Raw genomic sequence first — 26,823 nt, 5'->3', positions numbered from 1 at the left:
TCAGTGCACGTTTTTATTACCATGAGCACAGGAGTTAATGAGTGACAATTACACAGCTTCAGACAGGGTGAGCAGAGCCAGGGAGGAGCAAAGGTTGCACACACAGACCCGAGTCCAGGTGACAAAGGTGACAGGGGAGGCACAGTGTGACGGCCCCAGCTGGGGCTTCCCTCATTTCCACTGCACTTCAGACACCATCAGGCCTTACAACAGCACTGCTCAGAAAGACATTCTGCTCTTGCAGCTAGAAATGCTAAAATGTGACACTAGCTCGAGATCAGTGGTGTAAGTAAGAAAAACGAGACTGATTGAAACAAGGTATTTTAAAAAACACAACCCTCTTTCTCGTTTAAAAAAGGAAAAAACAGGGTTTAAGATACTGCAAGGTTCAAGAGTACAAAAATATTTACCTTTTAGAAATACCCAAGCCTACAATCTCATAAAATAAGTCTCAACTTAATATAAAAATCTTTGTAAAAATATGGCCACCTATATTTAACCCAAGTCCTCAAACCTGTTCTGTGCTGATATATAAGGGCTTTCTTGAGAAATTTGGTACATCTAAACAACTATTCTATAGGTTAATTCTGTAATAAGTAAAAACAAGATTAAATACTGCTGTTATTAGAGAAATTACAGCTTGAGAAGGGATGAGAACATCAGGGGTCACAGGACACTGGTTACCTCATGCCACGTTACATTTATGGCAAAAGCATAACTGCAGCAAATTATTAGAAAATAGTATTTCCACTCCCAAAAGCAGTTTGAATTAATTGCACGAGTTCCTTGCATTTAAATGTTATAAAGCTTTATATTTGTGCTTGAACTTCAGGGAGAGCCTCATTCCTGTGCCAAGTGCCAGCACAAGACAACTCACCCTGAACTCTCGCAGTAAAGATGAGACACTGTGCTTTTCTTGGCCCTTACAGGAGGTGACTCAGGGCTAATTGTTATTTATAGAGGATAAAAATCAGTCTACCAGGTCTGACAGACTTTATGTGTCCGAGAAGTGCATGCACAGCCAACATATACAAAAATAAAAAAGGTATTACGCTTTTTTCAAACAATGTAGTGTTTATAAAACAGTAGTAAGCACAACTTGAAACTCTACATTTATCATCATCCAATCTACCTATGCTAAACTTTCAAAAAAAAAAAAAAGAAAGCATATATAATCTGTAAGTTTTGAAAAACAAAACACTGGTGTTTAGTTTTGTTTTGAAAAAAATGTGGTCCCCAATTAGTCCTTTTGCATTTTTAATAGCTTCAGGTAAACATCTCCAGTACAGATTTTTGAGAGCAAAGCCCCTTTAAATTTATAAATGGCACGAGGGTTTTGAGAAGCTTTTGAAACTGCAGTGAGCTTTCTCTGAAGGTGCAGAACAAAGTGGTATATATTCAAAGGAGAAATTAAATACTTTGGGAAAAATAAAACCAGCACCCCAAAAGATCTAAAAAAACTGCTTATGCCCAGATACCATGAAAAACCTAAAAGCTAAAACTTCATGGCACATATGGACAGGATCACTGACTTGCTAAAGCTTATGTTTCTGCTGAAAGTGGGCATGGCCCATCAGAAAGTCAGCAAACTCTAGTCCTTACTCAGTGCTCGAGATTTCCCCCCCTCCCCAAAGACACTGAACACTCACAAAGCCCAAGGTGGGCTCAGGCTTCATGAAAAAGCATCAGCTTTTACAGGAACAAGTGGATCCCAGGTCCTGGGAAAAGCAAGTGACATGGGAAGCTCCTGTGATGTTGTGTTTAACCCCATGTCCTTACAGCAAAGTCTGTGTCTGCTCTGCTCCAACTCAGTGCTGACCCCACTCAGTCCATGGGCTTTGGTCCCAGATTTCAGAGGAGGCCAGGATCTCTCCTTCAGGTTTGGAAAGACAGGCACCCAGCTCCCCTTCTTCCAGTCAACACACACAGTGAGAAGAACCACCAGCATTACATGTGCTATATATTTTTCGTCCTTTAAGCAGCTTTCATCAAGTACCTGACTTACTGGAGTCACTGCTGGATTATTCCTAAGGCTCACCTCTAGCTTACTCCTCGACTTCTGTTTAGCACAGCAGGCCCCCATTTCTCAACGGGGACTGTACCTGCTGACAAACCCCAGGAATCAGGACACTGAATTACAGACTAAGAGTCCCACAGGAGTAGCCAGCAGCTGGTCAGTAAACTATGAAATCTGGGGATGGTAGCACAGGGGATAACAACTATGGTGCAATAGCATTGACTGTTGGGTTTTGTTCATTTTCCTCTGGCAGAAAAATGCATTTTGAGATGATCCTGTTCTTCTTTCAGCCTCTCTGACAACGTGCATCCTTCTTCACAAGCGTGTTATCAGACTTTTAGGACTCTCCTTGGAACTCCTAACGCCAGTGGCTTCTTGCCCGTTTCTGAAACTGAAAGCAAGTAAAAGACTGAGAACTAGAGAACATTTTCAAGGGTGTCATCAGCCACTCCCCCCTCCCAGCGAGCACGGGTGCAATAAGCACATTCCACTGCTGCTGTGACCCTCCAGCCCATGCTCTGCACAACTGCCTGGCTGGGTGGCAGCAGCAGTGCAGCAAACAATGCTTGGAATGTGAACCTCATTCAGGGACTGTAATTCAGTTACTTCAGTCTCTTGATGCAAGGAGCCTATGAGGGGAATCTGCTTTGCCTCCAGGATTTCTAGCTACAGTTCCTCAGCTGCAACACTGAAAAGCCACAGGTCAGACGTGTAAGAAGTCCCTATTTATGACAGGGCATGCTGCTCTTTTTCTTAAGGAACCTGGCCAGAGAATTCTTCTTATTCTGAAAGCATGACAGCTCCTTGTACTGACCAGGAATTAGATACAGGGATTCCCAGCTTTTTCAAGCTATTATTGCTTATAAGGGCAAATTCTGTTCCAGTACCAGTTCTCACTAAGCTGGGTGGTGGCTACTTGGTTAATCCAGTTTCCTTCTGCTGCTCCCAAGAATTTTCTTCACACTGTAATGGATGTGCACAGATTTCAGTGGAAGTGTTTGCTCAAGAGACCCTAAATAGCCATGGTGGTGGGTCAAGAGAACTGTTCTTGCTTACAGCTAAACCATATAATCCAGAGGAAAACCTGTCCTGGCCTGTCGCTGGCTGCCCAGAAAGAGGTAGAATGTTGAAATCCTGTGTTTAATTTGGAGTAGTATATGATGAACTGGAAGAATGAAGTGTTTCATAATGTATATAATCCTACTAAACGGAAAGTTTAAATGAAGAGTTAAAGAGAGTGAATGGTAAAAAGGGATGAAAAGTGTTGGGAGATCTGAAGCAACAGCCTCAGGGTGCTGAGAAGGTCAGCCTTGCTTTGCCAGTGCACATCAGCTCTCAGGTTCAGACACTCTGGAGAAATTGCATGATGTCACCACGGAATTAACAACCCAAGGAAAATAATCTAAGGGGCACTTTGAAAGCTTTGATGTTTTGCAGTGGAACTGAAGAAACGTTTACTGACTGGGAAAAGGGACTGTGTGGGAGCAGGCTGTGAACCTTGTGAAGCACAGGAGGAATGGGAGCTGCCTTACCACTTCACCTTCAGCATCTGCTCGAAGCTCTCGGGCAGGGGGTTGCCAAAGCTCTCCGGGAGGAACAGGGTGAGGATCCCGATCAGCACAGTCAGGCTTCCCATCAGGATATAGGGCAGGAATCTGTCATAGGCACCTGGCAGGGCAGAGGACATGCCAACAGTACTTAATGTCCACAAAAGACAAACCCACATGGAAACTTTATATTTCAGACATTGCTGTAATGCAGAATTCATTTGGAATAATTAGCTGAAAGCTTCATAAATATCAAAGGTGAATCCAAAACTGAGTTACATCTGTTACCTGCCAGCAAACAAAGGGATTTTTCCAATTTGAAAAATTTTAAAGCTTCAACGTGTGCTCTTGGATGGCAACACCTACCATCAGTTTCGTGCCAACCCCCAGGTTTGTGTAGTGGCTGATAGTTTGGGGTTTGGGGGATTTTTTACATTTTCAGCTGGGCTAGCCAACATCTTTGCAAGGCAACAGCTCTGCTGGGATCACTGCTGGAGTCTTCAGCACTACACTGTCATCAGGAACCAAATCCTCTGTTAAATAATTCAATATGAGGAAATAAAATTGCTCATAAGCAACCAAGCAACTCATCAGCTGCTGGGATTGTGTGTCCTGCTGGGCTGCTGCAAAAGAAGGGAAGAGACTAATGCAGCTGAACAGGCCAGCTACAGACTAACAAGTCATTAACAGGGGAATCCTTCAATGCCTTCCTTCCTGCAAAGGGAGACAGCATCAGGCTTCCTGAGACACACACGAGGCTCTGACCTTGCTCTACTCAGAATACTATTTTGGACTCGAAGGCAGCAGCCCCTGCCAGCAGCCTGGAGCTGGCACAGGAGTGTTTGGGCAGGATGCAAGAGCCTCAAGTCACAGCAGCACAGCAACAGAAAAGTGTTTCAGGAAAGGGATTACCAAGGAGGTAAAGTATTTAAGATACAGAAAATACCAAACTGGACTTGACAGCTTTATTTTATAGTTGGGATAGAGCAATGTGCTTTATAGTGTATGGAATAAACTAGGATTAAAGTGAGGACCCCTGGGTATGTCACACAGAGCCAAAGTCTGTGATTTGATCTCCTCTGTGTTCATGAGCTGGATGAAATGCAAGGTCCTAATTTAGCTGTAGCAAATAGCAGCAGCTGACAAGTTTCTCCTAAAATCTCTTAGAGTTTAGGAAACTATTTTGATGACTTCAGAGAGCCCAGATTCTGAGAATGTTCAGATTCCCACCTGGTTCATCTCCTCCTGACATACCCATCCTGGGATGTGCATGGAGAGTCCCACGCAACACATTTCCTACTGCTGGATTTCCTTACTTGCAACATCACTTCTTGTCACATTCTCCTGGGACACTAACTGGCATCCCAAGACGTGATTATCATCCCAGCCACTCCATTTGCATGGTTTATAAACACCATCATTGTCCTGGACCAGCTTGGACCCACTTCAGTGATACGTGAGTGGTCCCTAAAGGAAAGAAGTGCCTGATCCTTCTGCAAAGCCCAAGGAGCTCCACTTCATTCCTGCCGTGTCTGGCAGTGAATTCAGACCCCAGGTGAGAGAAGGGACTCAAAAGACAACAAATGAAGGGACTTAAAGCTGAGCCTGCACTGCAGAAGCTCAGATGGCTTCTCTGGGCAGTTGTGTGGCACGAGGCAAGAAAGGCAGGATATCTCACCCAGGTAAACAAAGTAAGGAGCAATGATGCTGCCCAGCCTGGACGCCGTGGAAGTGGCTCCCACTGCCATGTTCCTCACCAGGGTTGGGTACAGCTCCACGTTGTAGACATAGAGCATTGAAAATGCAGCTGTGATGCCAAACTTCCCGAGCATCACCAGAGCAACAGAGAGGACATTGAGATCTGGAGGAGACAAAATAAAATCAAGGTCAATAACACCCTGTGCTTACCACTTGTATTTCTTCTATGTCCAAAAGATTATATTGCTGGTCTTTTTCCTAAAAGCTGTGGGTTTGGTATTGTTGTTTTTTTTTTAAAATTATACAAAGTATTAACCCATCCCTGGATGACTTGGCTCCAAAATTCCCACTGAGCATAATGTAGCTGTTCAGGTTATTTTGTACTTTCCAGATTTTGCTTGTCTCCAAGTAAAATAGCATTTTTGAAATGGAACAAAACTCTGGATTACATAGCAATAAAGCACAAGCTTAAATCCACCCCTTTTTTGCAAAATCCTGTGGAGATTTACACACAGTGAAATCTGGATGCAGGTTTTTTCAGTCTGGATGCACAACCAGATAAATCACAGCACGCTCTGGGCTCTCATTTTAGAAGCTGGTTCCCCTGGACTATATAAAGCTCAGTAACCTGACACAATAAATGAGAGTTGAGCGTGACTCAGCATATACATATGCATTAAAAAAAAAAATTAAGGCTGCAAGGGATCAGCACAACCTTGGCCTCAAATTCTTAATTTGATGCCAGTCTCCAGTAGTTTTGCAGAACTGGTACGTAGTACCATAATCTGTTCTGAATATTTTATATACTAGAACCACTTATTGAATTTTGTACCTGCAGGAACCAGCTGAATGAAGAGGACAACACTTCCCCCTAAAAAAAAGGTGCCAGACAAGGAGTAGCGGCGCGGGAGGGAGCGGAGGAGGAGCCAGGCGATCACATAAGCTGGGACTTCAATCACAGCCGAGAGGAAGCAGTTGAGGTAGGCATCTCCATGCCAGTCTGGAGTGCTGAGGGACAGGCCAAAGTAACCAACTGACGTGAAAAACCTGAGAAAAGCAATAAATCCAAATTATTCCAGAAACAGCAGGCTCTGAACGCCTCCAGTGTTGCCTCAGGTGTTGTTACAAATATAGGATGTTGGAAAGCATTGCCACAGGTATCGTGGCTTAAAAAAATCTCAGTGGCAACCCCATCTTTCTAATTCTGTCATCCCTTCCAGTGGCCACATCCACAGCAGCTTGAAGAGACCTTGGATTTCTCTGTCCTTCCTGCACACACTACACCAAGTAAAAGGCTTTGTGGAAGTCGTTCACAAAGGCTTTTCATTGCAATGGACTCAACACACAGTGGAATGACTCTTGCAAGCTTCCCATGCCAACTACTTTCCTACTTGTAGCCAACTCCAGTGACAGGATCTCCCCCCCTCAGCAGTTCCAACTTATTTAATCTTCACAAGAGAGCTGGATGTTCAGGTTTCAAATCTCAAGAGTGCCTCACTATGGCATGCCAAGTGTGCTAGCCAGTTCCTTTCTGCTGGGGGAAATATGGACAGAAAAGGGTCCTGGTTTGTCTACATGGTATTATTGGGTCCTCATTCCTCGTGGCTGCCCAGGCAGGGACCAGGATCTCACTGAGATGGGCACTGTACAGACACAGAACACAAATGCTGGCCATGGCTCTGCTTCTTGTTATGCTACTGAGTTGCTGCCTTTGCTTCAAGAAGAACATTTCTCTTCAAATAGAGATTACAGAGGTGGGAGCATCTTAAAAAAAAAGAAAAGCAACATAATCTAAAATACACAAGTTGTTACACATGGTTTCTTAACTATTTTACATCGAGGCTACTGTCTCCAGATCCTTGTGTATTAATGCTGTGTGGGCGTGAGGACACTGAGGGCCACGTACCAGCCAAGGACCATGTGGAGATGGGCTGCAAGGCTCAGACTTCTTATCTAAACCTGTGGCATGTGCCCTCAAATCAGTAACTGTTTTATTGCCTGGGTACTGTAGGAATACACATTTCCTTACCACAAAAGTAATGACATAATAGTAATAGTTGCAATGTTTCGGGTTCGAAATAGGTCCAGAAGGATAGCCTTCTGCTGCTGCTGAGGCTTCGAATCCTGCATCTGAGGGAAAAAGGAAAACAAAACCGAAAAAATTCCCACACACCTAAGAGCAAAACAACCTCTGCTACCCACAAGCCGGGCAGTTACGAAGTTACAACTATCAGGGGATAACCAAGCAGCCCAAGGGCCACGTCTGCCCCGGGGAGGGCAGTCCTTAGGTAGAGCTTGTCTCTGCACCCAGCTGCACTCGTGGGAGAGTCCACTTTTTTGTTAAAAAAAAAGGTAATGCTGAGACAGCACATGTTGACTAATTAGAAAGGAGTATCAGCTGACCAGACAGATGAATTCACATTTCCTTAGGGATCTCACACTCTGCTTCCAGGAGTAACCTCATTACCAAAGGCATTTTCTGTGCACTGTCCGCTCAGCTCTCTTCTGTTCAACCTTCACAAACAATGGGAAAAAAATGCAGGAAATCACCGAGTTTTGCTGCCTGCCAGCACCTGACAGGGAGGGCAACAGATGCCAGAGGTTGGTGAGGTGGCCAGGGCACAGCATGGGACCATCCACCACCTCAGATCGGAGTTGGAGGGTCCTGTTTGAGGCTTGAGGCAGGAATCTTCTGGGAGCATTAGAGTGCCCTTCTGCCTGCACACTTTGCCAGGGCAAAGCCAGCACTTGTGTCCAGGCTTCCCCCCAGGCCCACAGAGCAAACCACCCTGGCTCTCCCAAACAGGGCTACCCAGGAGATTTCCTTTCCTACAAAGAGAGGATGGTTTCTGAGGAATGTCTTCCTAGTAATGTTTGAAAAATACTTCCAACGGAGGATGTAGAGCGCAGACACCATCCTCAGGCTTTTGTGGCACACAAAATCTCCACGAGGTAAAAGACAGCTGAGCTGCTGCTTGGTCTCAAAAATACACGGGAGTGATGAAATGCTGCAACCTGAAAAAGCCATCTCCAGTTTGAATGAATGAAGATGAAACACAGTTTGAAACACATCCGAGCACTGGCTGTGAAGGAAGGAAACGGCTTTTCCGTGGTTTCTGTAGGACGAGCTTCCCATCCTTGCAATTCAATTTACACTAGAACTTGCACTTGGAAAAGGGATCTTCAGCCAAAATGTAAGTGGGACATTCAAGTGCGGGGTCATGCCCAGGGGAGGTGTCACACAGCGTGTGTGTCCTGCAGACACTGCAGAGGAGCACACGGGGCTCTGCTTTCTGCTCCACCAGGAGACACGAGGAGGCACAAAACACAGGTGCCACTATGAGGCAGCAGAGGAAGATGTGACCTGCAGGTCATTGGTGACACAAGGCCCAAAAGAGTCGAGTTGCTGGTTCCTTTGCACAAGAAAAATCTGTGTCCTCTTGAGGAGACGCTCCAGCGCGGGCAGAGCCACTAGAGGGGGAGATGAGCACACGAACCAACCCTCCTGCCGGGGCTCTGCTGCTCCCCAGCCCTCGGGGTGCCAGCTTTGCACCAGGCTTTCTTCTTTTAACCAGCAGATATGAAATACAGGAAAAAAACCAGTTTTGAAGAAGAGCTTGATGTTCTTCACAGCCTTCGCTACCATCCTGGTTTTCAAGTGCCCTCATAGCACTCGGGTGCTTTGACTGGTTTGTGCAACCCAAGGAGTCCCTCAGGCCCCAGGCAGCCCCAGCACACGTGGGTGCTGATTTAGGGCCCCCTGAAAAGGGCTGCTGTTAAATTACAAATTGCAAACACCACACCAAGCTGAAATGGGCACAAACACATCTTCCTCGGGTCTTCTCAGTGCCCAAAGGATAAAGCAATCTGGGCCACCCTTGCTTTGAAAACCACAACAAACCACTGCTGAGGAACACCATTTTACCGTCCAAGACAATTAATAAAACCTCCCTTTGGGTTCTCACTTTGATCTCTCTCACCCAGCTCTTACCACACGCCAGAAGTCCCTGCAGCCTCTGAGAGCTGCTGGTGCAAACCAGTTCCCTGCTGGCATTTCCCAACAAGTCAACTGGCCAAAGGGGAAAAGTGCCAGCGAGGTAAAGCACCAGGCTGTGTGGAACATACCTCTGCAGTGTCGAAAAGCACGGCTGGGGCTGGAATGCCATTTATTTTTGCAGCCTTTCGGATAATAACTTCTGCCTCCTTATATCTTCCCTGGGAGATCAGCCACCGAGGGGACTCAGGAATGACCCTGCAATAAATTTTCAGAATAAACGACTCAACATTGTCACAAAAGTAAAAAGCTACAAGTAACATATTTGCTGTGTCTGTGAATGAAGCTCTCATCTCACAGATTGCTTGCAGCAGGAGACAGCCAGCACAGAGGGACGTGGGCAGTGTAATTCAAATATATGGGACGTGGTTATTCTCATGCTAAAGTAGATGCATGCTTAGGCCTTTGTCCTCACTGGTTGTTTCTCAAGGAATAATTGATGTCCACCAGATGTCACCAGACAGACAGCAAGGAGGGGGGCAGCTTAGCCAGCATGGAGCAGAAATATTCTTAGGAAACTGCACACAATGTGGAAATGCTTTAAATATGCACAGGGTGTATTTAAAGGTTTTGTGTCATAGGAATCTTATATACAAACCTCACAATGTTACCACAGCTCTGAGCAGGCTCTCCCAGGCAGAGAACTGGGGCAGTGTCCCCTTGCAGAGTTGATGACATTTTCTAATCAATTCCAGGCACGTGTTGAGTGAATTAACACCGAACACAGGACAGAAAATTTCACTTTTCCTTAACTAAATCCTTTGATATTAACAGGTGCTGCCTTGCTCCCTTTAGCCAGCAGCACTTTTTCCTCTCCTTGGAAAAAAGCAGGTCAGGCACTCCTTTTCTGATGAACCCTAAAGGACTGACCCAAAGACAGGTCAATAATTTCAAACATCAGATGACTTATATCCGATCCTTAACCAGGCATGGGACTTTCTGGGAGATGAGCTGCCTCCACTGCTCTTCTTTCTGGGCAAGCTGAGGATCCCGAGACTGCAGAGACAATGCTGGGAACCTTCTGCAGAATTTGGAAGGGAAATGAGTAAAAGAGCAACTCTGGCACAGAGCAGTGGGATGTGCAAGTCACATGGGCCATGGAAGCAGTAGGTCCACGTGCCCAAATGCCAGCTAACGCCAGCCTGCCCTGGCAGAGCTCTGCCAGTGCACCCTGAGCCCCATCTCCCCCCACAGAAGCCCCTGACTGGAAGTTCCCTCCATGGAAACTTTCTGCATGCTTTACAGTGCCCACCCTTGAAAACCTGGGAATTCCCACATTTCCCAGCAGGACTCTGAAGCCATGTCCTGGGGACAGATTTCGTGTTCCTCACAGTGCCTGTTCCACAGCAGACACCTGAGAGGCTCCCACCCAAACCTCCCAAACCAGGGAACAGCTGCCTGGTGCCCAGGGAAGTGCTGCTGTGCTGAGGGAGTTTGAAACATTTCAAGTTAAATAAGCAAACTGACCCTCAGACAGAATCAACCTTTAAAATCTGATGACAGCAGAGATGGGGCTGGAAACCATTTTAAAGGATTGGTTTGAAGACTAAGGTTAAAAAAAAACCAAACCAAACAACTGACAAACCAAAACCAGCAGCAGAGACTTCTGGCAAGACTGGGACCTGCAGGAGGTCTTTTGGACTGTGGAAGAGTGGCTCTGAATCACTAAACTCTTATAAAGATATTAATTGCTCACTTATAACTTTTTCAGGAAGAAAGGGGTCCTCTGGATAATATGAAAGGAGGGAACTCTTCTTGTTATAAATTATTTTTAGTGTGTGAGCGATACCTTGCCTTTCTTTTCCATTTTCAAATACCAATCTCTCCAGAAAACAGCAGATGATCAAGGCAGGAACAGAACAAGGCTATCTGCCCTTCCTCAATGCCTCTGTCCAGCTGAAAAGAGCAGGGCTTCCAGCACACAGCCAGCACCAGTGACTTACAGCTGGCACAAGTAACCCAAACAAAACATCCTCCCCCTCGAAGCAAAGCCTCCTCAGGGCAGATAGAAAAAAAATAACTGCCCCCCCCCCAACACCCTGGTGTTCCCCAGCAGCCAGCAGGGAGAGCAGGAGGGAGGTAGGGAGCGTGGGCACTCACCACCAGAGCGGGATGCAGAACAGCCCCGGGACAGTGAGCGCCAGCAGCAGCATCCGCCAGTCTCTGATGAAGTAAGCAAACAGTGGCAGCAACATGTAGCCAAATGCAAAAAATATGCAAACTCCTAATGTAGAGAATAGAATACGAACTGATTTGCCAAGAATTTCTGTGCCTGTTTAAAACAAGGGAGGTTGGATTAGCATTTTAACTCTTTTCTTTTCAAGCATGACTAAATACTTTATTGCAGTTACGAAAAAAAAAAATCAGCTAAACAATCTTAGAAAAGAGCAGCACAGCACGGACCCACCCCGTACAGAAAAGCTGCTGGGAGTGTTGGGGACCTTCAGATAAAGAAGCTACTTCTGTTTGCTTTGATTAATGCATTGGCAGAGACAGATAAGGACAGGCATGGGGGATGGACAGCAGACTTCCAGGGGCCTTCCTGACATGCTCCCTCCCTAGGACACAGCCTGCTCCCCCTTTAGGACACAGTCTGCTCCCCCACTTAACCCACTGGGATTTCTTTCCAGAGAGGGTGCTCAGCCATTGGAATGGGCTGCCCAGGGAAGTGGTGGATTCTCCATCCCTGGAGGTTTTTAAGATGAGACTGGATGTGGCATCAGTGCCATGGGCTGGGAACCACAGCCGGGTTGGATCGAGGATTGGACTTGATGATCTCAGAGGTCCCTTCCAACCCAGCTGATTCTATGATTCTATGATTTAAGATGCAAGTCCCTGCTGGGCACTTCTGGAGGAGCAGAGGTCCGTGGACAACAGACTGACACGGGATGGAAGGATGTGAATTTACACTGAGGGGAAGTGGGAACAAATTTCACATCTATTTCTTGGAACAGAAGGAAGGTTGGAATGTTGGATCAGCACATCACAGGCTGAAGGACACAACCAGGGAAGATGCCACCTTCTAGTAATGCTGCTCTTCCAGGCAGCAGTCACTGGAAGCATCCTACAGCCACTGCACCACGCAGCAACCTAAGATCTAGTCATAAAATCTGAGGCTGTTCTAAGGCTTCAAAAGCACCTAAATTCTTTAACAATAAAAAAAACTTCTTTTACAATAAAACACTTAGCCACTGCTTAGTAAAATCCACAGATGCCCTCAGGTCCACCTCACCCCTCCTTGAGGTCCCAGCCCCAGGGCTACAGAGCTCTCCCTCTCATGAGGAGCACTGCAAGGGCTGCAACTCCCACACTTTGATCTGGGCTCAGTTAAAAAGCAAAGGACACAGCAAACAGGAGGGGCTCAGAAAGTCTGGAGAATGTGCTTTGGTTGTGCATCGTGGTAAGAACTCCAATGTTTAATATTGCTGAGAAGATGGAAAAAAAATACCCAAGACTGAAAAACCCTCCTAATAGCTACATGAATTCTCATTTTAGAAACCTGGGTTAACTGAATAAACTCACACTAAGAAAACTGAAAATAACAACTTGTTGGGCTAAAACAAGTGTGTGGGGATAAATTATACCATCTTCCTCTATTGATTGCTCTTGTTTAGATGGGCTGTCTTGGGAGAGGTCTGATATTTGAAACATCAGTTTATACCTTTAAACATTACACTGTCATTTGTGTCAATTCAAAGCCAGTATGATATCTGTCAACTCCAATTCCCTTATCTCCTGCCTCTCCTCCCTCATTCTGCTGGCCAAGGAATAACAGTTCTAGGACAATACCAACATGCCTTCACAAATCTCCACAGTTTTTTATAGTTCCAGAGCACAACAGTTCTGAACACAGAAAACTGGGGCCTAAACGTAAAAGAGAAATCAACATTCTCTACAGAATTTCACCAACAGCTTGGGGTGGAACTATTCCCACAAAAGTGGGCAGCAATAGTGCCAAGGGCAGGACGAGCCTGGGTAGCCAAGGATGCTGGAACAGGGTCTGAGCCACACACGGGAAGGCAACACAGGTTTGGATGCTGAAAGCTGGAATGACAAGAGAAACCTGTGCTGATGTGGCCACTTGAAAAAAAACAAACCTGTCCTTGGGGCTGGAGGGTGGCAGGGCTGCAGCACAGCCAGAGCCAACAGGGCCTTTGCAGGTGCTGGTGCTGCTGCCCTGGTCAGCCCTGACTGCTGTTGGGTGAAACACGGGGAGCATCTCCAGCACATCCCATAATGAGCATGGCCTTTCTCAAGGAGTTACCTCTCTTTCTATGGGCATATTCTCCTATCCAGCACCTCTATCACATGCAGCTCCCTGGAAGCTCCTGGGTTTGCCTTGCCCTGGGCAGAGGTCACAGCGCTCACTGGGGCAGGTCAGCTGGGCAGGGTAGGGGGAGAAGGACCATCCCCTGCCAGTGCCCTCCTCCTTACCCAGGACAGGCTCACTTAAATGAGGAAGCCAATGTCTAAGTTAGTTTAGATTAATCCTGCCCTTAGAACCAGGCTCGAGGCTGCCAGGGAAGGGCCAGCACTGATGACAAGTGCCCCAGGGAGCCATCGCTGCTCCTACAACTCGACAGAAAAGACGATGCCATGAGACAACCCAAGGGGGCAAGGGCCAGCAGACTGCAGCTGAGCAATTCAACAAGCCTGATGTTGCTGGGGAGACCCCGTCCCCTCTCTCAGCAGCAGCAGCATTTGGCTCCAGGCCCCTCCTTGCAGCTTGGCCTCTGCTGAGCCCTGAGGCAGCATCCCAACCCACATCCAGCTGGGGACCACATTCCTGCCTGCCCAGAGCCTGCACCCCTGTGCTACACAAACCCCACGTGCTTCCAGGGGGATTGTCAGCCAGGCCAGCTCCTGACCCAGTGCTGCACCCCCCAGCCTTGGCTCCATCAGCCCTGCACAGGAGTCAGACCCAGCACAGTGGGAGCAGTGGCAGTGGTGACAGCAGTGGCAGCAGCAGTGGCAGTGGTGATGGCAACAAGGGATCTCCCTGCTGACAGCCTGACCTTAATCCTCCCCCCACACTGGCAGTGGTGACTCACAGCTGCCTGGGGACATGGTGCTGTATCCCCTCCACAGCACTGACTTCATATTATTCCCTTCTGCTCTATTTTTACCCCCATTAAAGCCTCATGTGTTGGGAAAGACCAGCATTAACTATTAGTATACAATTTTAATGTAGCTCACATTATGACCTACAAATTGTAATGCTGGCACCAGTGGTTTAAAAACAGCCATAAATATGTATGTGCACATTTTACAGACAGCTCTTGCAAATCCCAGTTCCCCCCTGACCTGCATCACTGATCCCCACAATCTGCCCCTGCAGTTGCCTTTCCCAAAAACCCTGTGCCCAGTGGGAGACACTTGGGGTCCCCTTCCCCATGGGCTGCTCCCTTCCCTGCAGGGTCCCCAGGCAGTGACTGCAGCCACACAGCCTCCCACAGCTGCTGGGTCCTTCTTCCTACACTGCCTGTAGAAAAAAACCCCAAACTTTAGCTTCTAAAATTAGGGACTTTATCACTAATCTCAACACTGAGACAGTGACTTTGTAGCTCCTGGGGCTCTGACACCCACCCAGCTTCCCTGACATTGCCTGTGCCTGGAAGCACTGGTTTGCTCCAAGGTTTTGCACCCAGGTGTGCACTGACCCCTCTGCAAAGGGGTGCAGAGGCAGGGAAGAACCCAAATGCTTCCTCTATTTCAGACCTGCTGCTGCTAAACCCTGAACCTTGAATGTCTTCTCCAAAGAGGAAGAAAATGGATGTTTATCTAGACTCTTCCTGCTCTCTTCTTTTTCTCTCAACCTACAGAAACTATAGGTTTGAAAGATCCAAGAGCAAAAAAAATCACAGTGGTTTAAAGTAAGAATTGTACCAGTGAAGATTTACCACTGTCTAATTAAATAATGCAGGTTTGGGGGGGGGGGAAATAGTAGCAATACATTAAGCAAACATTTAATCTAATGCAGACATATTCATACCCAGAATGAAGGCCACCACGTAGTTTGAGATCTGTCCCATCCCCACTATGAGAAAGAGCACTGTGAACATCTCCCAGCTGGTGGAGAAGATCTGCAGGAAGCTGAAGCCAGTCTGCACAGCCATCGTCAAAAAAAGGATGCTCTTCCTGCCAAACCTTTGGTAAAAGACAAAGATTATTACTGAAACAACATGTATTTATGGAGAGGGCTATGTAAGAGGGCACAAGGGAGCACAAAGTGATGAAGCTTAGCACAACCTGAAGTTTTGTTCATCTTAAAGAATTTTATTCTTTTCATATGCACTAAAAAAATATTAAGATTCCCAAGGCTCAGGAAACAAACCAACAACCAGAAGAAAAATTAAGAGCAGAAACTTCAGGGAGCCACCAGACAGAGACTAAGGAGACAAGGCAACAGTACAATAGGGAGACAAGTGAGGATTGCCACACAAAAGTCAGGAGATGTCACATTACTGACAGAGATCCCACACCAATCCAAGGAATAGCTCGTGCAGGAGGGTGTCTGGGCCCTGGCAGAGGCTGCCTGGTCGTGCTGCCACCAGGGCACACACACTCCCTCAGATGCTCCCAGTGGGCACATGGCACCAGTGGGATTTAGTGATTATCTCGTCTCCCTTTCAAACAGTAACACCAACTGACTTCTGCACTGGGGCAGGAGTCGGGAGATTAAATTCGGATCACATGGAATTTAATGCCAGAAGCTTTAGGATTAAGACTCCCAGTGAGTTTTGAAACCCCTCTCTCTCCTAAGAGCCCAGAGGAGCACTGGTGCCTTATGATATCCTCATCCCAGGCAGAACCAAAGCAGGATCAGAGATCCCACTATAATGGTGTGGACACAGGGTGAGGGCTGTATGGAGAGGGCAGCAGAGACTTGCAGAGGGAACGTATTTTCTGCATTCAACACTTGTAAGGCCAAAATGTCAACACTGCTCAGATAATGATTAAATGCCTGTAATGATTTTTTTGATACTCTACGTAGTGAGATGGTGCAACACAAACTGCTATCCATTTACAGGTTATCTGCTTTTTTCTTCCTCTTGGACGTGCTTACTCTATTTCCAGCAAATCAGGTCTCCTATGCAGAGCTGCCATTCAAAGGGCAAGTTTCCATCCTGCAGCTCTAACGAGGGATTGTCAGTTAATGTGTGACAAAGAGCAACATCTTTGTCAGATAAAGAAACAATTGCAGATCAAGGGATATTTGAAGGAGCCAGGCCAGTTACCTCATTTTGATCAAAAGCTCAGAGAATGGCACATTTAACTCCTTTACACCTCCTAAAAACAAACCCCAGCCGTGGCCCCGAGGCTGCCCTGCCCACGGCATTACCTGTCCGAGAGCTGCCCCGAGATGAAGGAGCCGATGAGGACCCCCACGAAGAACAGGGAGGTGGTCAGGGGGGCTTTCCAGTCGTCCTCACACACCAGGTTCCACTGCAAGAGAAGGGCCTGACTCAGACACAGCCGCAGCGCTGGGCAGGGGGCCACTGGCTGGGCACACACACATCTCCAAGCAATTTAATTCCATTTCCCCACCCCACGTTTCCACCCATCGCTGGCACTGTTTTCTCAGTCGGGGTCGCTGCTGGAATGCCCTGCTTTAAAGCACAGGGAAAAAAGGGAAGGTGGTTCCCTCCCCAGGCAACTCCATGAGGCCAAAACCCCTCAGGTGTTTGACAGGACCCCATCCCTGCTGAGGGGGGAGCAGCCAGCACTGCCAAGCCTGATGGAGCTGGTGTGTGCAGCCCCAGGGCTGCCCTGGCCCTGTTTCCAGCACAATCCTCCACCAGACCCCCGGACCTGGCTCCCCATGGCCCGAGATGTTCCCACCAGTGAAGCAGAGCAATGGGGACGGGTGAAGAACTGTCCTGGCTAGGGACAACCTCCAGTTACCTGACCTCTGCCAGCACAAAACCTGCTGCATTTCAGTAACTTCTGGGGTTGACAAAACACATGCAAGAAGAGGCACAGAATGAAACCTCTTTTCCTGCGCTGACGTGTTACCAAATTCTGTTCCATCTCATAACCTGCACCACTTGATTTCCTGCCCATCACTCATCCTCATGACTGGAGTTGGCTGGGGCTGGAGATTTGGGACAGAAGCCAACATGGAAACTTCCACCTAAAACTACTCATAACCCCAGACAAGGTTTAAAAAAATAACAATGGCATCATGAGTCTCTGTCCACCGAAGTTACAGCTGAGCGTGTCTCTGCCACAGCTTGTTCCCATCCTGGTGACTAATCTCCTGGTTAAGGCATGCCTGCCAGGAACACTTAGGGATAGGCTTCAAACATGTCAGTCTCAGATCAGATAATACTACCATAATGATAATCTAATTAGAGCACAGATCAAAGTATGGCATAATTTTAATAATTAGCCACGCTATCCGAGAGCGGGGCATCGCCCGCCCCAGCACACCCTCGGGGGCCAAGCCCAGGCAAAGGCAGGGGGGTGGAGCAGAATCCTGCCCTCAGGGCTGCTCTGGCTCCTCACTCAGCCCCAGGCTACAACAAGGAGCAACTCTTGTGTTACAGAGACACTCAGGTGCCATCTGATGGCACCAGAGTCCTGCCAAAACCAAACCCCCGTGGCCTGGCGGCCGAGCCTCACTGCTGCTGCACAACAGGCAGGTGAACCCCAAAGCAAGGGGGGGGGTGTGTGTGGTTTGATGCAGTTTGCTTTGGACTGTAACTTAGGAAAGAGATGCAATCAATGCCTATTTTCAGGCAGAACAGAGATACACTGCCAGTGGTGGGGAGCCAGGCACCTCTGCCCTTTGCCCTGCAGGGTAACACCAGATATACAACAAAAGAAAGGAACTGAGTTTAAAACACAGCCCACACCTCCTCCTGAGGAACACACACATCTTCAACACAGGAACATGGAGACTGGTGGACTGAAACGTGTCTCCAAGACTTAAATCTGATTAACAACTCAAAGAGCCCTATGGCAGCAGCTGCTGTAAGGGAGAGGTGATGAGGTGTGGGCCCCCCCAGACACACACCCGTGGTTACCTGTGTTTGGTAAGGGGGATGTGAGCAGTGGGTCAGTGGGGCTCTGGTATGTTCGAGGATGCTGGCTGTGAAAAACAGATACAGGGATCTGCTTCACCTGCCAGAGAAATGGAGATTTCTGTAAAGAAGTTTGGTGGAAATCAAATCCTCTATTTAAGACAACCCAAAATTCAGCTACAGGAAACACAGCATGAAAAGTACACTGCAGAGATGTTTCACCACATCCTGCTGCACCTCCCTGTCCCTGGGAAAAGCTGGTGACATGGCAGAGTTTGCATCTGAAACAGACTATTATTAATTACCTGGATTTGAGCACCCCAGTCTGGGGTCACCAGCACAATACCTGTTCGTAGACCTTCAGACTTGAGTTGCTCAGGGTTAAGGATCAGTGTTTTTAAAATGCCTCCACGTCCCAAAGGCACTTTGGCTGCAAAGCAAACCCAGCTAAATAATAACTTGTCCATAAAACTGCGTTGCCTCCTTGGTGCCAATTGCCTCTTACCGGGTGTTCACTCTCCCTTTTCCCATGACATACTGCACAGCCAGCAAAAATTCACTGTACAGGGTCAAGTCTTTGGGATTTGGGGGATGTGATAAAGAGCACCCAGCAGCTGGCTGTCTGCAGCAACTCACTGCATCTGGCCAGAAAACACCAACTCTTTGAGTCCATCCGGCTCCAAGTGTGCCTTGGAGTGAAGCTGCTGAGTCAACAAACCCCACCACCTATTTTAGGACCTTGGCAATGCAGCCCTACCCCACAGGTACAGCTCATGTCCCCAGTGCCACCTCCCACCCCACAGGCACTGGCTCTGACTGAGGCTCGTGCCCTGGCACTGCACGGGGATCAAGCACATGTCGACACGGGAAGGTTTCACTCCTGCTTCAGTGTAGAGGGAAAAGTGAAAAGTAACTTATTTGACCTCTTCCTCAGAGGCTGCATCCATCAGCCAGCACCACACATGGGCACGGGAGCTACAGCCACAGCTGAACTATTTACAGTTACAACTTCCAAACCGTCTCTACTGGACTAATTATTCATTAACCAGAAAATAAGTAATTCTGAAATGTCCCTAGCTAAGCATATTGGAGAGCAAAGTTCATGAAAGGTTCCAAAGAAGAGCTCTGAATGCAGGAATAGGAGCTGTTCAAGAACACTGTTATTACATCACTTAATTCCCATCAAAGCCCTCCAAACCTTTCCCACAGCAGTGGGTGGAAAACCTTTCTGAAAAACTGAAACTACTGGATAAGGTGTCCTGACTGCCTGAAGAGACCCAGGCACCTGCATTCTCAATGAGAAATCACTCATTAACCATCCTGAGAGCCAGCCCACTCACATCAGAGGAGAAAACACTAATGGAGCCTCGTGTAAATGGCCAGGGCTGTAAACCAGAGAAAGTCTGAGCTGGTTTACAAGAATAAATCTGAAGATGAATAACTCAAGAAGTATTAATTATTCACAGATGGCTCCATCCTAATCCCTGAGCACCAGGTCCAGCAATGAGAGCAGCTCTGCTTGGTGCACAAGTGATGAGCACAGGCACCTCCTGCCCAAGCACAGGGTGTGTTCCCAGGCTGGGCAAGGCTGCTCTCCACTGATGGAAAAATCCATAAGGGAACAAAAAGACCTTCAGATGCCTTCAAACCACAGCAGCTCCTACCCAGCCTCTCTCCTCTGCCAGTTCCAAAACCTCCTAATTTCTGCCTTTGCTGACAGTCAGTGCCAGGGCTGGGACAGGGACTGAGCAGGGTGACACAGGTGACAGGAGAGCAGCCCCAGTACAGCCCCTGGCACTCACCCTGCCCCTCACAGGGGTCTCTCAGCATGTCTGGGGCACACACCATGCCCAGGGTGTCCCCAGGGAGCAGTGCTGGGTGACAAAGGCTCAAGGGAACTAACTGGATGCTAATGCCCTGCTCCAAAGAGCAAACTGGGGCTGGCCCTTGAACCTCTAATTAGTGTCAGCTCTGAGCATCGTGATCTGCAAGTAAAACACTAGTAGGCTGAGTTCCAGAAAAGAACACCAATGAGCAGGGCCTGGGAGCCTGCCAAGGGGAAAAGGGAGCCCTGCAGCCCCTTCAGCTCAGCTGTGGGATCACACTGGACCCCACAGCGACCCACATTTCCACCTGCTCACCATCACACTTAGAGCCTCTTTCCTGCCACCCTGGCCTGAAGATCACCTCTTCACCTGGGCTGTGGGCACGGTCACCTCTCCCCATCAGCTCCATTTTCAGACAAGCAGGTGACTGAGTCTGTGAGGACATGCTAAACCCTGGGAACAGAGAGCCCCAGACCACGTAACACGGGTGCTGAGCTGGCATCTCCCAGTTCCCTTCAAGCAGCAGTAATAACAGGATTTCATGCAACTGCACGAATCAAATTAAATCTCCACCACTTAATCCTGTGCCATCAAGTTCTGCTCCTCAACTGAGTTTTTGAACTGAAGCTGTTTCTTCCCTGAGCTCTCCTGATGGCATGTCCTGGCTTGTCTTTCCTAATACAGAGCAAAATGTTGGGTACAAAAATAAACATCTCAATTTTGAGTGAACTGCCTCTTTTCAGCATTTCATCAGTGCCTGTTTTCCTTGTTTTGAAACCAAATTCTGTATTTTTTCCAAATGTCCATGACAATTTTAAAACAAAACAAGTATCCTTCTTTTCCATCTGGCTTACAGATGGGAACCTGGCACTTGGTTTCCATCTCTGGATGTGCTATTGCCTCTCTGGCACACCCCAAGCCTTGTGGCAAACCCCACTGGTGTGTCCCATCTGGATCCCACACGGAATGCTCTTGTTTGGCATCTGCCAACACAAGTTATTTACTGGTCATTAAGAGGGAATCACATTTCTCCTCCTTTTGCTTCACTTACTGCCTCTCTCAGAGCAAGCACTGACTCCAAACCAGAGCCTATGAATTCCCAGACAGCCCAGGATAAACTGGCCTCCCTCTGGCAGTGAGTGTGGCACTGCCTGTGCCAGTGGTGGCTACCAGGCACCCACCAGGCAGCCGTGCCAGCCCACGGGTGACAGCTGGGCTGTCTGTGTGCAGCGTGTGACAGTCCACCCACGGCCGGCAGCTCGATCTGCTGTCGTGAGGGATCCCCGACTGCCAGCACCACGGCAAGAGGTGTCACCTGTGCCAGTGACTTTGTTTTGGGCAGGTGAGAGGAGGTTGGCACGCCCTGCCCACGTCCTGCCCTCCTGGCATGTGGCTGAGCCCACCTCTGCACAGACTCTCCTCCCGCGTCCCCAGGGCACGGACCCCTCGCCCCTCCTTCAGGACCTTTCCTGGCTGTGCCACCGCGCGATGTGTTTTGGTGGCAGCTGTTGCTGAGTCACAGGACTCGTGAGGAGGGTTACACAGCCCCCCCCTGTCACGCAGCCCAGGGTGAGCCATCCGTGCGTGACCAGGGCAGCCCTTGGCTACCTGGGACACGCTGAAGGACCGCGGAGCCTGCCAGCGGCCAAGTCCGAGCATTGCCTGGCATGAGGGTGAACCTCCTGGAACCTCTGGAAGCCCTTACACAATGTAGAAGAGCAGCAGCAACCCCGCAGCTGTAGCGGAATCATTCTCGTTCTCTAGCAGGGCTCCACGCTCCCTGCCCGCACGGGCAGAGACGGAACAGCACGGCCCTGCCACCGCACCGCCAAACCAGCGCTTATGGGACCTGTCACCGCTCAGGTTCCCACAAGACACCCCGTACAGATGATGCCCCTGCAGAGCCTTACAAACCCTGCCTGGCTGCCCCGGGTCAGGCTCCGGCAGCAGCGACAGAGCACCTGCCTCGCTCCAACCCACCCACCCCAGCAGCGACGGCCACCGAGACCACGGCAGGGCTCAGGGTGCGGGGCCAGCGAGAGCCCACCCTGCTCTGGCCGCAGCCGGGCTGGCTGTGTGTTTATGGGACCGTGTCCGCGTCCCCTTCACCGCTGCACCGAGAACGAACAATCCCATCACACACGCAGCTCACCGGGATGGTCAGCGCGCTTCTATTTTCAGCCTCTGCCTCCCCCTCCACACAAACATCTCTCCGAGCAAAAACAAGCTGGGACACACAGCTGAGATGGCGAGGGCGAGCGGCTCCTCTGGCAACCTTCACCCCCGGCATCCCTCCCGCTCCCCGCAGCATCGCGCCCAGCCGGACATTTCCCACAGGCGCTTCACCCGCTGGCTCCTGCTCCCTGCGCACCCTCCCCGAGGCAGAAGAAGCCACCCCAGGGCCGGGCACAGCCCGGGGGTGGTGGGATGTCCCGGCCCCGCGCACCTCGGTGACGATGGTGGAGCGGTACACGTCCCGGCTGTACTCCCAGCCGTCCAGGCACGGCTCCTGCTCCAGCGCCTCCAGCTCCACGTCGGAGCCGGGCCGCAGCCCCAGCGCCGAGAAGTTGGCGAGCGCGGCCAGGCGGTAGCGGCGGCAGCGGCTCGGGGCCGCCCGCCCGTCCCGCAGCTCCAGCGGGATGCTGGCGTTGCGCCACTCGCCGCTCAGGTTGGCCCCGCGGGGCACGGCGCACCGGTGCTCGGGGGTGCCGGCCAGGAACACGGCCGACATCCCGTTGAAGCCGTTGGGGATGATGCTGGCGCTGAGCAGGAAGAAGACGAGGCGCTGGAAGCGGCCCCACTCGCCCAGGAAGGCGGTGGCCGCATCGTAGTCGCGCATGGCGAGCGCGAGCTCCGCGGTTGTCCCGCGGCTCCGGGCGCTCCGAGGGGGCGGCCCCGGCCCGGCCCGGCCCCCCCGGGGCGGTGCGTCCTGTCCCGGCCCCCGGCCCGGCCGGGGGTTCGCTCCGACCCCGCCTCCCGCGGCATCCCCGGAGCCTCCCCGGGCACCGCGTGGGCACCGGCTCCGGAGCCTTCCCGGGAGGCGTTTCCCGTTTTTTTCCATTCCACCCGTTTATTTCCCTGGGCACCCGCGGGGCGAGATGAGCGCCCGGAGATCGCGGCGATGGCCCCGCCGCCCCCAGCCCTCCCCCAGCCCCGAATTCACCTCCTTCGGGGACCCACGCCAGGCTTCCCCTGTGTTGCCGCTGCAAGATGGAGGCACAATCGTACCATCCCTGCGGCACAGCCGGGAATCACGGGAACGGTTCATGGACAGGGACCGGGAAGAGCGATCCATCAGCTGGGAGCTTGGGGGGGCTGCCGGGGTCTCTCTCCCTGCGGCACCCCACGAAACGTAAGAGCCAGCAGTGATGTGATCCCTCCTACACACCGGCACACAGGAAAACAAGGATCACGCAGCTGTAGGAATGAAACGTGCTCACAGCCCCTGACATTCCGTCCCTAACTGCAGCCCTTTGCTTTTCCCCAGCGGTGTTTATTCTCGGCAGCTGACAAGGTCAGCCGTGCCTGCCCAAGGAGCCTGAAGCAGCGCTGGCCTCGGGAGAGGTGCTTTTTATATTCATGTCTCCTGTCCGTTAACTATTCTCGCTCTACAGGACTCTGGCTTTGCCTGCAGTCGAATACATGGATAGCTGGCAAAGCCATTTCAGCAATCTGAGCAATGCTGTCACCTTCTGAAATAACTCAGGGAACACTCAGAAACCCGGTGGTGTCTAAACCAAGCACAGCACTCGCCCTGCTCACACAATACAGGTCCCTGGAGGTGCGGGCAGGGTGCCCGTGTCAGGCTGTGCCCAGCCAAGGGTGCCCATGCTGTGGGACAGGGCAGGCTGGGAAGCTGGGAAGCATCTCTCCAGCAGAGATGATCAGGGGCTGATGTGGGTGTGTGGGAAGGAGGCACGGGGAGGAAGCAATGGCTCAGCAGTGCCTGGGGAGGAGAAGCAGATGGCAACATTTATCTGGCCAGGCAGAGATCCACTGTGCTTGGGGAATGGCACGAAGAGCCCACGTCATGGGAAGATTCAGATACCTCCTGTTTGGAGAGAGGCTGGAGGTGGCAAATCCATGCCAGGCCTGAGCCACCCCACGGCCAAAGCTGTGCCCAGTGATAAGAGCAGGGTGGGGGCCAGTTGGGGCAGATCAGGGGCTCACAGGCAGCGGCAGCAGAGCTCCACCTGCCCTGCCCTGGGGCTGTGCAAGAACCATGGTAAAGACAGGACATGCATGCCTGCCCCCGTGGGGAAATAAGGGATGGGAGTGCATTGTTGTGAGCATTAAAGTTAATGCAATCTTAGTAATTAATCAGTCAACAGTAATTTTTTACAGAGGACTAATTTGCAATGCTCAGAAATAGCTGTGGTTAGGCTGCAAATTTAGCGTAGCAAAAGTAGGTGGTAGACAGATATGAAGTGCTCAGGTTTATCTGGTTTGCAGATGAATCCTTAATGTATTCCAAATTTCATGTGTTCAACATGAAAACACCACAGGTTTTTCTCTTTTACTGTGAATCTACATAAATTAGTTCTTACAGAAATCCCTTATGTTCTGGCCGGTGCTGCCACAGCACAACGAGCTCCTGCTGCAACTGTCAGAGCTTTTCCTTGGTGCTCCCCAGACTGCAAACCCCACTTGTGATCCAGCATCAGGGGTGCTTTAACCCAAGTATGGAGACTATGAAAACCACACACAGCAGTGGCCAGTGAATGGCTTGGACAGTTGTGGAGCAAATTCACTGTAGAGAAGGACCAGTCCTTGTTCAGTGACATGGGGGTCCGTCTCTTCTCCCAAGGAACAAGAGACAGGACCAGAGGAAACCACCTCAAGTTGCACCAGGGGAGGTTTAGCTTTGATATTAGGGAAAATCACCATGGAAAGGATTATCAAGCACTGGCACAGGCAGTGATGGAGTCACCATCATCCCAGGAGGGATTTAACAGACATGTACATATGGCACTTGGGGACACGGTTTAGTGGTGGGCTTGGTAGTGCTGGGGGCTTTTTTCATCTAAACTATTCCATGATTACACCACAGCCTTATAAAACACACTTTCAGCTATTAGATGAAGAGCAGCATGCGGGAAACGAGGTCAAGGAGATTCCTGTAAAGCAAAACCAGATGCCAAGGAGCTGGCAGAGGGAGGGAGGAGGAACTCAGCACAGGGGGAGAAGGAGCAAACCTTTGCATGGCTGAGACGTCACCTCTGGTGCAAACGCTTTGTCTTGTAGAAGCAGGAAGGACACCAAGGGGCTGCTGGATGCCCCAGGCTGCCCCCCAGCAGCAGAACAGCCCAGCTCCTGCTCACACACAGAAACATCCCCCTCCCCTGTGTGACACTGTGCCACCACCGGGACCAGAGCCCCTGCTCTGCTCCTCCCTGGGGGATGCTGCTCCTCCTGCCTGGGCAAAGCCCCTCTCAAGGGACCCTCTGCCTCGATGGGGACAACTGTGTCACCCTCCTAGAGCCGTCCCAAGAGCTGGGAATTGGGAAAGCTCATGAGAATTCCAAGTTCTGTGGATTGTGTAGTACTTGGCTCATGGGGAAGCTTCCTTATTGATGGGGCAAAGCAAGACCCAGTTTGTATGTTTGCTGAGCCTGCAGTGTGTCCTCCCAGGGGCTCTGTGCCGGGTGCTGGAGAGCCTCTGTCACCCTGCTGGAGTGTGGGGCAGCCCTGCTCTGCCCAAGGCCCTGGCCTCACCCTCCTGGCTGCCTGTCCTGGAGCCACTGGTCGTGTCCATCAGGGCCACATTCCACTGGACCAACAGCATCTGGGAAAAAATGATCTTTGGCAGCCTTTGCAAAGGCTCTTGACTCATCTCAGCCCTGCTGCTCTCAGCAGTGCAGTGTAAGTACCCCCAGAGCAGCACTGGTGCCTGGTGCCGGGCTCGCTGAAATCCCATTTACGGGACTCGGAGCTCTGAGGGGCACTGTGGCCATCACTGCCCAGTTCCCTGCAGTGGTGCATGAACTTTTCCTCTCCTGAGCAGAGCCAGGCAGACAAGCACTCAGGGCGATTATTTTTAATCTTATTTCTGATAGGAATCCTGCGAGAGAGATGGAGCACCCCTGTGAGGATTTGGGATAACCCCCCCAAAGCACACCTACTCAGGTGGAGTCGGCTTTTCCAAGGCTATCCACCACTCGCCAAGGACTTTAAATAGTTTTCCCTGGTGCAATGTCACTCCAGCCAGGGCAGGGACCAGCACACGCTCCCAGTGCGGCGGTGTGGCAGGAGCAGAGCACTGGGGCACCCGTGCCCTGGGGCAGCACCCACGTCCTGCTGCCCTGGCCCCCCACCCTTCGGCTCAGGGCTGCACCAGAGCAACAGGGATGTCCGTCCAGGGATCCTGCCAGAGGAGAGGCGGGATCCAGCCCGTCCCCGCGGTGCAAAACCACCTCTCCCGGAGCGATCTTTGCCAGAGGTTTCCCAAAGGGAATTAGCTGTTACCACCCAGGAACCACCCCACCACGCCGGGATTCCTCTCAGCGCCCTGCCCGAACCCGCTGGATATTCCTGGTTCCATCACTAGATGGTGCCGGAGACAGCGCAGCGCCCGCCCGGAGCTCCGCCTGCACCACGGCCCTGCACGGGCACCCCCTCTGCCCCTCCCCTATCCCCCTCCATCCTACCCAGCCCC

At 50.4% G+C, this 26,823-nt stretch overlaps 1 protein-coding gene across 2 annotated transcripts; it reads right to left on the bottom strand.

The window, feature by feature from the left end:
- LOC113967136 (solute carrier family 22 member 4-like) lies at window positions 1-23,065 on the bottom strand. 2 transcript variants are annotated; one of them, XM_027682470.1, is made up of 10 exons: window positions 22,615-23,065; window positions 16,659-16,762; window positions 15,309-15,463; window positions 11,417-11,588; window positions 9,388-9,514; window positions 7,292-7,392; window positions 6,095-6,309; window positions 5,243-5,425; window positions 3,550-3,685; window positions 1-2,408 (listed from the first exon to the last, which is right to left on the bottom strand). In XM_027682470.1, exons 1-10 carry the CDS (start codon window positions 23,005-23,007, stop codon window positions 2,333-2,335), a joined length of 1,662 nt encoding a protein of 553 aa, XP_027538271.1. In that variant the 5' UTR covers window positions 23,008-23,065; the 3' UTR covers window positions 1-2,332. The 2 variants fall into 2 exon arrangements, with proteins under 2 accessions (XP_027538271.1, XP_027538270.1); XM_027682469.1 differs by having other exon boundaries at window positions 11,417-11,540; window positions 22,615-23,051.
- Between the last annotated feature and the right edge of the window lie 3,758 nt (window positions 23,066-26,823).

This window comes from Neopelma chrysocephalum, unplaced genomic scaffold, assembly GCF_003984885.1.
Source record: "Neopelma chrysocephalum unplaced genomic scaffold, ASM398488v2 Primary Assembly neopelma1_63, whole genome shotgun sequence".
In the NCBI taxonomy this organism is placed as follows: Eukaryota; Metazoa; Chordata; class Aves; order Passeriformes; family Pipridae; genus Neopelma; species Neopelma chrysocephalum.
Note: the sequence above shows the minus strand (reverse complement) of the source record. Positions and strands in the feature narration are given on the sequence as shown.

Bases quoted from the DNA above. Each gene is read 5' to 3' on its own strand.
- LOC113967136 (XM_027682470.1), bottom strand. From the start codon at position 23,007: ATGCGCGACTACGATGCGGCCACCGCCTTCCTGGGCGAGTGGGGCCGC. The intron at 7,393-9,387 runs GTATGTTCCACA...TTTTTCCCTCAG, and splicing joins TGCTTTTCGACACTGCAGAG to ATGCAGGATTCGAAGCCTCA. The intron at 5,426-6,094 runs GTACAAAATTCA...TGTCTCCTCCAG, and splicing joins CATTCAGCTGGTTCCTGCAG to ATCTCAATGTCCTCTCTGTT.